Here is a 12,968-nt window from a genome sequence, read left to right on the forward strand (position 1 = left end):
GGCATTAGGCAACTAGGCATACAGCCATACACCGCCGGAGAGGTGCTGCTTGCTTGTTGTTCTGGAGAGGATGGAGAATCTGCCGGAGAGGAGGGGAGGAGGATCTGCCGGAGAGGAGGGGGAAGCTGCCAGAGAGGAGGGGGAGAAGCTGCTGTAGAGGAGGGGGAGAAGCTCAGATCCAGCCTGGGGGTGGGGGGAAACTGAAAATGGTTACAGGTCTCTCTCTCTCTCCCTCTAGTACCTGTTGGTGCCAAAACAGACTTTCCCGCCCTTTCCTTCCCTCCCAGTTATCTGTTTCCCGCCTAAACCACCCAGCTCTGTCTAAGGCGTCCTTATTTGCCTAAGGCAGGCAGAGTGGCGCCTAGGCGGACGCCTTGGACGCCTTAAGGACTAAGGCGGACGCCTTAGGCACACATGTAAGGCAAGGCCGGCGCCTTGTCTCCTGGGGGCGCCCTGACGCCCAGGCGTCGCCTAAGCGACGCCTTAGGGACGCCTTAAAAACAGAGCTCTCGCCCAAATGGGTTTCATACCCAAAGGACTGGCTAGTTTTTACGTTGGCTCGCCAAGCCTATCACAACCCTTAGATATGAAACCCTTTCACGAGGACTTCCCAGGAGGTCACCCATCCTTGTACTACTCTCGCTCAAATGGGTTTCATACCCATGGGACTGGCTAGTTGTTACGTTGGCTCGCCAAGCCTATCACAACCCTCCTCCTTTACCCGGGCTTGGGACCGGCTATGCCTAGAAGACATAGGCAACAGACTTATATTTAGAAATGGAGGGAGTACTTAGTAATTAATGATTAATGAAGTTAAATGATATAATCCCATAATTGAATTTTTGTTATTGCTTACCAATGACATTTCCTTTGTGCCAGCTGAGATTTATTTTGGGGTCTAGCTGTACTGTGTGGCATTTGTCACAGTGTGATATATCTCATATGAATTAGATCATTGGAAACTTTGAATTTTACTGCTCAATGTAGTTTTATTCAAACTAGGTTAAAGTGTTCCAGTGATTATTTCATTATTTATTGGTCAAAGTGGGTTCTTAGTTTATAGTTTTACACTTTTACTCATGGATATATGAAAAGTTAGATGGAACGATCTTCTAGAGATTTATTCTTACATAAGTTGGCCCCTTAATTTTGTGATATAAACAAGACAAGCTGGTATATCAGAAAAGGCAGAAATGTTACATCCTGCGGAAGTAACTGGTGATACTGTTTTTTGCTTCCTGTGTCATCTCGAAATATGCATTGTTTGACTACAATTTGGTGACATTGAGAAAGACCAGGACTTGTGCTAAATGTGTGTGATGCTGCTTGAAATGATGAATATAAATGGCGAGATGAGGGTATTAAAAAGCTTAAATGGACGCAATATATTTCACATGAATTAGATCGTTGCAAACTTTGAATTTTACTGCTCAATGTAGTTTTATTCAAGTTAGGTGAAAGTGTCTCAGTGATTTTTTGTTGGTCAAAGTGTGTCTTTAGTTTATAGTTTTACACCTGTACTCATCGATATATGAACCCAATTCAGATTTAGTGGAATGGTCTTATTATAGAAATCTATTCTGACATAAGTTGGTCCCTTCATTTTGTGGTATAAACAAGACAAGATTATACATCAGAAAGGGTAGAAATGTTATAGCCTGCATAGGTAACTGGCCATACTGTTTTTGCTTCTTGTCTCATTTCTTATTGCATTGTTTAACTACAATATTGGTGTGATGCTCCTTGAAATGATGAATATATAAATAGTCAGCTAAGGATATTAAAAATCTGAATGGGTGCCCAAATCCATATTGGATGCATTTTTTGTTGTATTGACTGGATGTGAAGTTATAACTTGTGAACAATCATAACTTGAGTGGGAAATAATGCTGGTTGCCGTTGCGCTCTTATTTAGTTTTGTTTATCAGTTCCTGATTTTGTTTTCCTCGGTTTTTTCGGCCCTACTTTCACGTGTTCTCTTCTCAGTTGGTCATATTTGTGTAGTGCTGTTGCTTTTCTTTTCTCTGATGTTCCTGTTTCTGTAGGGCTTAGGGGACAGTCAAACCGGAGGCTAATTTCTTTGGAAGAAGTTAAGCAGCATAAAACTGGAGATTGTATTTGGACAGTTTTGAAAGGCCGTGTGTACAATATTGGTCCCTACATGAAATTTCATCCTGGAGGTAACTTGTAAACTTTCAGCCTTGTGCAGGTTTTGGTTCTGTTTGAAGTATCAAACCTAATATCCAGTCCTTAGTATTTTCTGTTGGCTGTGAATTTAATTGCGCATTTGCAGGAGTTGATATGCTTATGAAAGGTGCTGGAAAAGACTGCACTGCTTTGTTCAGTATCCTTTTGATAGTATTATTATTGACGTCACAGTTAAATTGAAAATAGCTTGCCGCTTTTTGTAGACTGATGCAAGAACATAACATGCTTTAACATGTAGTAATAGCAACACACGGCGAACTTTATAGCTGGTGATATGAACAACATGATGATTGTGATTGTTAACTATCGTAGTTGTATGAAAAGGATTTGTGTGCATATATTATGCGAATTTTGATATGATTCCTTGACTTCCTCAAGATAAATACCATGCCTGGGTGAACGCAGAGTTCCTCTTGGAGAAATGCCTCGTGGGATACCTGGATCCCAATGAGTAGATCACGCTCTAGCTGGTTCTCAGGGTCGGGTACAGTTTGGTCGCCTGGAGATGATCTGAAGAATGTAAACAACGCGTTGATGCAGTATAGTGGAGATAGGTTGATCAACATTTTCTACAGAAAATAGATGAATAAACAAATTTGATGATGATGCTCCTCGCAAAACAAATTGTTATCACGGGCTGCTGTATAAAGAAGGTACTCCCTCTAGGCAGCTCTAGTACAATTTTACTAAAGTTGTACTATAGTTGCGTCAATTAATTTGGATCGGAGGGAGTACTACATGTTGGGTATCTGTGTTGCTGGGCGGTCTTATTTCAGAAAGGGCATAAAAATGGAGCTTCTGTTTTTATTGTTTGAAGGAGAAAGGCAAAGAAAGAGGAAACAGTGTAGTAGCATTCGAGCAGGAACAAATACTGACATACTACATGATCACAAGAAAAATAATAGAACAACATAGAATTTTTTGTTCTTGTATTTCATTTTACATGCATCTTAACGCTACATCCAAATTAACCCTTGGCAAGACCCAACTTATAGCCTAGGGGTTGTTCACTTTAATACTAAGCCTTATACTTTCTAGTCTGAGTTTATTAGGCCCTTTTGTATTTCAGGGTCCTAGGTAAATAGGAAGTTGATCATGGTCCCTACATATATTCAAGTAAATTACTACCGCCTTTCTGGTTTATTAGGCCCGCGCGTATCCTAGATCGATGATTTGCTCAACATAATACAAGTTATATATAGTAGGAAAATTGCCCGTGCGTTGCAACGGGAGATGCAGGATTAAAAGACTATCATGATGGCGAAAATGGTCAAAGAACAAAAAACATTAAATTTTTAACACATCTACATATATGCGCATTAAGCTTTTTCAGAGATTTTTTTTAAGATTTTAACACATTCACACTATTGCATACGCATTACCACATCTAGATATATACATCAGCGATAGTAGCATGACATTTACATGTATATCACATCTATACATTAGCGGCAGTAGTATGACATAGCAGCTAGCTACTACAAAATTACAGTAGCATTGTGCCACCAATTTGTTTTGTTCATGTATTCATAGATGGCGATGTCCATATGGAGAAAGCAAAAGTGCAAACTATGAATTTGATTACCACAATTAAAAGCTGAAAGAACTCAGTCATGTAGTACTATTTTGTGAGAGAACTTGCATTATTTTCTCTAAGGAGAGCATGCTTTTGCCATGCTCCCCGCGGCTCTTTTGGGGGCTTCAGAGTGTTGTACAACAAGCAGAAGCACATTCTGGTGTCGATGCCATCCCTGGAGCTGTGTATGTTGTTCACTTGACCATGGACGTTGTGCTTCTGCTCTCTGGATGATTAGATGGGATCAGGACCTCGTGTGCGGACATTTCTTGGAGTTGGAGCCAGGATCACATGTTGTTGTGGGAGGCCGCAGCAGGGCTTTCCGGATAGCTTCTCCCTGGCGAGCCCGCCCACGCAACATGGTGAGCAGCTTGCAAGTGGAGACGGTGACCACCTGACCAGCGAGCTCCCGTCCACCAGGAGAAAGCACACGTAGAAGGACGTGGTGGCGCCCCACTCGGTTGGCGAGAAGAAGGCTACTCTGGTAACATGGGCGATGACGAAGTGGTCGGAGATAAGCGTTGTGTTCCAGGCCAAGCAAACCTCTCGGACACACTCACCGGCAGTGACTGGCAGGAGCATGAGGATCTCATCGACGAACATGTCGTCGTTCAGCAGCGGCTCGCCGGGCGACAACCAGATCTTGAAATTTGCCGATGAATTGTCATCGTTCGCACGGCCCGGTCAGGTCAATGTGTTAGACGAACATACTATGTCGATGGATTCACACCGTGCGTACCTAATATACAGAGAAACCATAGGCAGCTTCTTAGAGCCCCGATCTGAATATTTGATTCAGTTTTGTAGACGGATATCAGGTAGTGCAAACACAAAAAGTAGAAACGTGTATCCATCTCTGTCACGCTACGGGAGACTTTTTTTTTGCATGGTAATACGTGTCTCATTCATATCATAAAGAACAAAATACAAGTCACGTAAAGACCGACATGACAAAACTGAACAGATAGCAGAACATCTCTGAGCTTGACACCAACGTCCGTCACCTGCCTCCGGCACCACCGCAGCAGCCACCGAAGAAAAGAATGACGAATCACCTCCTCACCCGAGCTCGACGCGGCTCCATCGCTGATATGCAACTTTACGGACCTCCAAGGTGGCTCACCAAAAGTGAAACCCTTACCGTTGAACGAATCAGACCGGGGCAACACCCCGGACACACCATCGAACTCCAGATCTGGCAGCCCACCACGACTAAAACGCCGAAGGAGGAAACCATATCTGCCATCCACCAACCACGAGCCCAGCACATGCTCCGTCTTCCAGATGTCGTCGATGCAGACCACAATCTGCATCCGCTCCTGAACTACCTCCCAAGCTCCGCGCCGACGCTGGAGCAAACGCCGTCGCAACGGCGGAGCCCGAGGACACAGGTCCACCACGAGGATGCCGCCGCCGCCACGCCATCCTTGCTTGAACAGACTGGTTTCCAAATCCATCCCCAACCATAGGACCGATGACCTCATTAGGAAAGGATCCGAAGAATCTTTATTCAGCATTGTCATTGTCGCCGCCGAAGCAAAAACGATGAACAACCTAAAAACCTAGACTACGAGAGAGTAAAAACGATCCACACACGTGGATCCGGCGACCCCCCTCACCACCGACGACTGAGGTCGCTGGCAGAGGGGAGCCGCCGGAGAGCGGCGTTGGAAGATCGGCCTCCCCCTGGCGGCGGCTAGGGTTTCAGCCGCCAGGGACAAGAGGAAAACGGATGCTAGGTTGTTGTGTCCCTTTCTCACGCTACGGGAGACCCGAGAGACAGAAATCACGCAACCAAAAGCGAAAAGCGTACAGAAACCAGAAATTATACACTTAATAAACAATAGCTAGGTAGTGCAAAAAGCAAAAGGTGTATTGGGCTTGGGTGGTCGTTGCCTCTGGGTTTGTTTTTGCGCAGGTCGCAGGTTCGACTCCCGGCCGACTCCTTTATTTTAGTCCTTATTAAAGGACTGTGACCTATTATTGAAAAAGTCAAGGCCTTCTTTGTAAAGTGCAGACGAACCGTTTTTCCCACCTCAAATAAGTACCGCAGATTTATTACAAGAAAACTCAAGGGGTATTCTGCAAAACATCACGACGGACTAAGAATACCTATTTCTTTTATTAGTAGGTATAGATAGATTACAAAAACATACCATTTAAAAAAATCAAATGTTCTATTTTCTAATAGTATAACTTCTGTGATATATAATGCATATTACTCCCTCCGTTTTTATTTACTCCGCATATTAACTTTGGTTAAAGTCAAACTTTGTAAACTTTGACAAAGTTTATGGACAATTAACATATACAATAACAAATCAATACCAATTGATTCATTATTGAATGTACTTTCACATGATATATATTTGTTATAGTAAATGTTTATATTCTTTTCTATAAACTTGGTTAAACTTAACAAAAGTTTGACTTTAGTCAAATCTAATATGCATAGTAAATAAAAATGGAAGGAATACATTAGTAAAATTGATGACCCAGAGACATGCGCAGGACCTATAAACCGAAAAAGAGTAATTATAGTGATCCGGGGACATTTAAAAGTAGAATCAGTTTTTTTTAGAATCTCACAAAGCTTTATTACTGAATCAGAATGTTCATAGGTACAAAAAGAAGATCGCCGGGTTGTCCTAGCCAGGTGTGTTGGCAAAACCCTAAAGATAAAGCATGCTTTGTGAGATTATGGGCCTCCGTGTTGGAGGTCCTATACTCATGATTAAACGAACATGAAATAAAGGTAGTTGCTCTAGCCTTGATCTCTTGGACAATTGCTCCAAAGTATGCTGAGCTTCCTTGCATGATTGCATCTAACACCACCTTACAATCCGGGGCCACCAGTATTTGGTTGATGTAGAGATCTTCTGAAAGTGCTAGTGCCTCCCGAACAGCTAGTGCTTCTAGCACTTGGGGGCTGCGGAGTCCCATAAAAACGAGGGCTGAAGCTCCCATGAACAAACCCCTCTCATCCCTGCAAACCACACCAACTGCGCCAAACATGCCCGAGCGTGACACAACAGCGTCCACATTGAGCTTGTACTGATCTATGGGTGGCGGAATCCACCTACGTGGTCGTGGTACTTCCATCCCCTGCGCGTTCTCCTTCTTCTTCAAGAACTCTATGTCTGACAAGTAAGCTTTGATGAAGTTGTCAGTGGCAAATGGAGTCTGGTAGATCTCTTCATGTATAGCTTTCCGCCTTGCACTCCAATTCGCCCACAAAGTAATGATCATCAACTTAAATTGCTCCGGTGATGGAAGAGACTCATTCATAGCAAAGAGCCATAACATTGCATCAGGTTCCGATGTTGCCAACATGTGCTCGACCAGCTCGGCTTCTAAAAGTTCCCACACACACCTAGACACATTACAATCCAGCAAGGAATGTCGCCAGCTATCCTTCCCACCACAAAGTGAGCAAGCACTCGTAGTGGCCATGTGACGATGGCTTAGGACATCTCCCGTGGGGAGCGAGTGTTGCGCCAATCGCCAAGTGAAAAAGCGCAGCTTCGGTGGCACTAACATCTTCCATAGCGAGTTCCATCCCCTCATCTCATGCTCAGAGTTGGAAGGATCCTCCCTTTCCTCCAGCCATGCCTCGCGCCCAATCTTGATTTTGACAATCATCTTATAAGCTGGCCGTACAAGAAGCATCCCCTTGGATCATCATTCTATGCCCAGAAATCTTCCACATGCCGCGTACATAGCGGGATTTGCAAGATAGCCTCCGCGTCAATAGGTATGAAAACCTGTCTGAGCAGGTCCTCTCGTCACTCAGCTCTAGTATGGTCGATCATCTCTAAAACCAGTTGCAGTGGATCAACAACTAAAGAGGCAACCGTCTTCATCATTCCGTCCTGTGGGATCCAACTGAGTTGCCATATGTTCGTGGTCGCTCCATCCCCAATTCACCGGATTGCTCCTTGGTGATAATATTGTTGGGGAACGTTGCAGAAAATTAAAATTTTTCCTACGGTTTCACCAAGATCCATCTATGAGTTCATCTAAGCAACGAGTCAAGGGAGTGAGTTTGCATCTACATACCACTTGTAGATCGCATGCGGAAGCGTTCGAGGGAACGGTGATGATGGAGTCGTACTCGACGTGATTCAAATCACCGATGACCAAGTGCCGAACGGACAGCACCTCCGCGTTCAACACACGTACGGAACGGACAACGTCTCCTCCGTCTTGATCCAGCAAGGAGGAAGGAGAGGTTGAGGAAGACAGCTCCAACGGCAGCACGGCGGCGTGGTGTTGTTGGTGCAGCAGTACTCCGACAGGGCTTCGCCAAGCATGTACGGAGGAGGAGAGGTGTTGGGGAGGGGAGGGGCTGCGCCTTGGTTGTGTGTTGCAGCCCTCCCTCATCCCTCTATTTATAGGGGAAGGGGCAAGGGGGGCTGGCCCCTCTAGATGGGATCTAGAGGGGGGGGGGCAGGGAGGGGGGACTTGCCCCCCAAGCAAGGGGGGCGCCCCCTCTAGGGTTCCCCCCAACCCTAGGCGCATGGGCCCAAGGAGGGGAGGTGCGCCCAGCCCTCCAGGGGCTGGCTCCTGCCCCACGCAGCCCATGTGCCCCCCCCGGGAGGGGTGGCCCCTCCCGGTGGACCCCCGGAACCCTTCCGGTGGCCCCGATACAATACCGATATGCCCCCGAAACCTTCCGGTGTCCGTATGACAACTTCCCATATATAAATCTTTACCTTCGGACCATTCCGGAACTCCTCGTGACGTCCGGGATCTCATCCGGGACTCCGAACAACTCTCGGTAATCACATACAAGTCTTCCTAATAACCCTAGCGTCGCCGAACCTTAAGTGTGTAGACCCTACGGGTTCAGGAGACACGCAGACATGACCGAGACGGTTCTCTGGTCAATAACCAACAGCGGGATCTGGATACCCATGTTGGCTCCCACACGCTCCTCGATGATGTCATCGGATGAACCACGATGTCGAGGATTCAATCAACCCCGTATGCAATTCCCTTTGTCAATCGGTATGTTACTTGCCCGAGACTCGATCGTCAGTATCCCAATACCTCGTTCAGTCTCATTATCGGCAAGTCACTTTACTCGTACCGTAATGCATGATCCCGTGATCAAACACTTGGTCACTTTGAGCTCATTATGATGATGCACTACCGAGTGGGCCCAGTGTTACCTCTCCGTCATACGGAGTGACAAATCCCAGTCTCGATCTGTGTCAACCCAACAGACACTTTTGGAGATACCTGTAGTGCACCTTTATAGTCACCCAGTTACGTTGTGACGTTTGGTACACCCAAAGCACTCCTACGGTATCCGGGAGTTACACGATCTCATGGTCTAAGGAAGAGATACTTGACATTGGAAAAGCTCTAGCAAAACGAACTACACGATCTTGTGCTATGCTTAGGATTGGGTCTTGTCCATCACGTCATTCTCCTAATGACGTGATCCCATTGTCAATGACATCTAATGTCCATAATCAGGAAACCATGACTATCTGTTGACCAACGAGCTAGTCAACTAGAGGCTTACTAGGGACGTATATTGGTCTATGTATTCACACGTGTATTACGATTTCCGGATAATACAATTATAGCATGAATAAAAGACAATTATCATGAATAAGGAAATATAATAATAATGCTTTTATTATTGCCTCTAGGGCATATTTCCAACAGTCTCCCACTTGCACTAGAGTCAATAATCTAGTTACATTGTGATGAATCGAACACCCATAGAGTTCTGGTGTTGATCATGTTTTGCTCGCGAGAGAGGTTTAGTCAACGGATCTGCGACATTCAGATCCGTATGTACTTTGAAAATATCTATGTCTCCATCTTGAACATTTTCACGGATGGAGTTGAAACGACGCTTGATGTGCCTGGTCTTCTTGTGAAACCTGGGCTCCTTGGCAAGGGCAATAGCTCCAGTGTTGTCACAGAAGAGTTTGATCGGCCCCGACGCATTGGGTATGACTCCTAGGTCGGTGATGAACTCCTTCACCCAAATAGCTTCATGCGCTGCCTCCGAGGCTGCCATGTACTCCGCTTCACATGTAGATCCCGCCACGACGCTCTGCTTGCAGCTGCACCAGCTTACTGCTCCACCATTCAACATATACACGTATCCGGTTTGTGACTTAGAGTCATCCAGATCTGTGTCGAAGCTAGCGTCGACGTAACCCTTTACGACGAGCTCTTCGTCACCTCCATAAACGAGAAACATGTCCTTCGTCCTTTTCAGGTACTTTAGGATATTCTTGACCGCTGTCCAGTGTTCCTTGCCGGGATTACTTTGGTATCTTCCTACCAAACTTACGGCAAGGTTTACATCAGGTCTGGTACACAGCATGGCATACATAATAGATCCTATGGCTGAAGCATAGGGGATGACACTCATCTCTTCTTTATCTTTTGCCGTGGTCGGGCATTGAGCCGAGCTCAATCTCACACCTTGCAATACAGGCAAGAACCCTTTCTTGGACTGATCCATTTTGAACTTCTTCAAAATCTTATCAAGGTATGTGCTTTGTGAAAGACCTATGAGGCGTCTCGATCTATCCCTATAGATCTTGATGCCTAATATATATGCAGCTTCTCCAAGGTCCTTCATTGAAAAACACTTATTCAAGTAGGCCTTAATGCTGTCCAAGAATTCTATATCATTTCCCATCAAAAGTATGTCATCTACATATAATATGAGAAATGCTACAGAGCTCCCACTCACTTTCTTGTAAACGCAGGCTTCTCCATAAGTCTGCATAAACCCAAACGCTTTGATCATCTCATCAAAGCGAATGTTCCAACTCCGAGATGCTTGCACCAGCCCATAAATGGATCGCTGGAGCTTGCATACTTTGTTAGCGTTCTCAGGATCGACAAAACCTTCCGGCTGCATCATATACAACTCTTCCTTAAGATAACCGTTAAGGAATGCCGTTTTGACGTCCATCTGCCATATCTCATAATCATAGTATGCGGCAATTGCTAAAATGATTCGGACGGACTTAAGCTTCGCTACGGGAGAGAAAGTCTCATCATAGTCAATCCCTTGAACTTGCCGATAACCCTTAGCGACAAGTCGAGCTTTATAGATGGTGACATTACCATCCGCGTCCGTCTTCTTCTTAAAGATCCATTTGTTTTCTATCGCTCGCCGATCATCGGGCAAGTCAGTCAAAGTCCATACTTTGTTTTCATACATGGATTCTATCTCGGATTTCATGGCTTCTAGCCATTTGTTGGAATCTGGGCCCGCCATTGCTTCTTCATAGTTCGAAGGTTCACCATTGTCCAACAACATGATTTCCAGGACAGGGTTGCCATACCACTCTGGTGCGGAACGTGTCCTTGTGGACCTACGAAGTTCAGTAGCAACTTGATCCGAAGTACCTTGATCATCATCATTGTTTTCCTCTTTAGTTGGTGTAGGCATCACAGGAACATTTTCCTGAGCTGCACTACTATCCTGTTCAAGAGGTAGTACTTCATCGAGTTCTACTTTCCTCCCACTTAGTTCTTTCGAGAGAAACTCTTTTTCCAGAAAGGATCCGTTCTTGGCAACAAAGATCTTGCCCTCGGATCTTAAGTAAAAGGTATACCCAATGGTTTCTTTAGGGTATCCTATGAAGACGCATTTTTCCGACTTGGGTTCGAGCTTTTCAGGTTGAAGTTTCTTGACATAAGCATCGCATCCCCAAACTTTTAGAAACGACAGCTTAGGTTTCTTCCCAAACCATAATTCATACGGTGTCATCTCAACTGATTTAGACGGTGCCCTATTTAAAGTGAATGTAGCTGTCTCTAGAGCATATCCCCAAAATGATAGCGGTAAATCGGTAAGAGACATCATAGACCGCACCATATCCAATAGAGTGCGATTACGACGTTCGGACACACCGTTTCGCTGAGGTGTTCCAGGCGGCGTGAGTTGTGAAACGATTCCACATTTTCTTAAGTGTGTACCAAATTCGTGACTTAAATATTCTCCTCCACGATCCGATCGTAAGAATTTTATCTTTCGGTCACGTTGATTCTCTACTTCATTCTGAAATTCCTTGAACTTTTCAAAGGTCTCAAACTTGTGTTTCATCAAGTAGACATACCCATATCTACTCAAGTCATCAGTGAGAGTGAGAACATAACGATATCCTCCGCGAGCCTCAACACTCATTGGACCGCACACATCGGTATGTATGATTTCCAACAAGTTGGTTGCTCACTCCATTGTTCCGGAGAACGGAGTCTTGGTCATTTTGCCCATGAGGCATGGTTCGCATGTGTCAAATGATTCATAATCGAGAGACTCTAAAAGTCCATCAGCATGGAGCTTCTTCATGCGCTTGACACCAATGTGACCAAGGCGGCAGTGCCACAAGTATGTGGGACTATCGTTATCAACTTTACATCTTTTGGTATTCACGCTATGAATATGTGTAACATTACGTTCGAGATTCATCAAGAATAAACCATTGACCATCGGGGCATGACCATAAAACATATCTCTCATATAAATAGAACAACCATTATTCTCGGATTTAAATGAGTAGCCATCTCGTATTAAACGAGATCCAGATACAATGTTCATGCTCAAACTTGGCACTAAATAACAATTATTGAGGTTTAAAACTAATCCCGTAGGTAAATGTAGAGGTAGCGTGCCGGCGGCGATCACATCGACCTTGGAACCATTCCCGACGCGCATCGTCACCTCGTCCTTCGCCAGTCTCCGCTTATTCCGCAGCTCCTTCTGCGAGTTACAAATGTGAGCAACGGCACCGGTATCAAATACCCAGGAGTTACTATGAGTACTGGTAAGGTACACATCAATTACATGTATATCAAATATACCTTTAGTGTTGCCGGCCTTCTTGTCCGCTAAGTATTTGGGGCAGTTCCGCTTCCAGTGACCCTTCCCCTTGCAATAAAAGCACTCAGTTTCAGGCTTGGGTCCATTCTTTGACTTCTTCCCGGTAACTGGCTTACCGGGCGCGGCAACATCTTTGCCGTCCTTCTTGAAATTCTTCTTACCCTTGACCTTCTTGAACTTAGTGGTCTTATTGACCATCAACACTTGATGTTCTTTCTTGATTTCAACCTCTGCTGACTTCAGCATTGAAAATACTTCAGGAATGGTCTTCACCATCCCCTGCATATTGTAGTTCATCACAAAGCTCTTGTAGCT

The 12,968-nt window shown here is 45.0% G+C and overlaps 1 protein-coding gene across 2 annotated transcripts in view; it reads left to right on the top strand.

Annotated features, from left to right (window-relative positions):
* LOC119323630 (cytochrome b5 domain-containing protein RLF-like) overlaps positions 1-3,013 on the top strand; it is a 5,631-nt gene extending 2,618 nt beyond the window's left edge. For both annotated transcript variants that reach the window (XM_037597328.1, XM_037597327.1), the window contains exons 4-6: positions 2,046-2,180; positions 2,294-2,344; positions 2,587-3,013. In XM_037597328.1, the coding sequence (XP_037453225.1) occupies positions 2,046-2,180; positions 2,294-2,344; positions 2,587-2,663 (263 nt within the window). In that variant the 3' untranslated portion in view covers positions 2,664-3,013. The remainder of the gene's footprint in view (positions 1-2,045; positions 2,181-2,293; positions 2,345-2,586) is intronic.
* The last annotated feature ends 9,955 nt before the right edge of the window (positions 3,014-12,968 follow it).

This window comes from Triticum dicoccoides, chromosome 6B (assembly GCF_002162155.2).
Source record: "Triticum dicoccoides isolate Atlit2015 ecotype Zavitan chromosome 6B, WEW_v2.0, whole genome shotgun sequence".
Lineage (NCBI taxonomy): Eukaryota > Viridiplantae > Streptophyta > Magnoliopsida > Poales > Poaceae > Triticum > Triticum dicoccoides.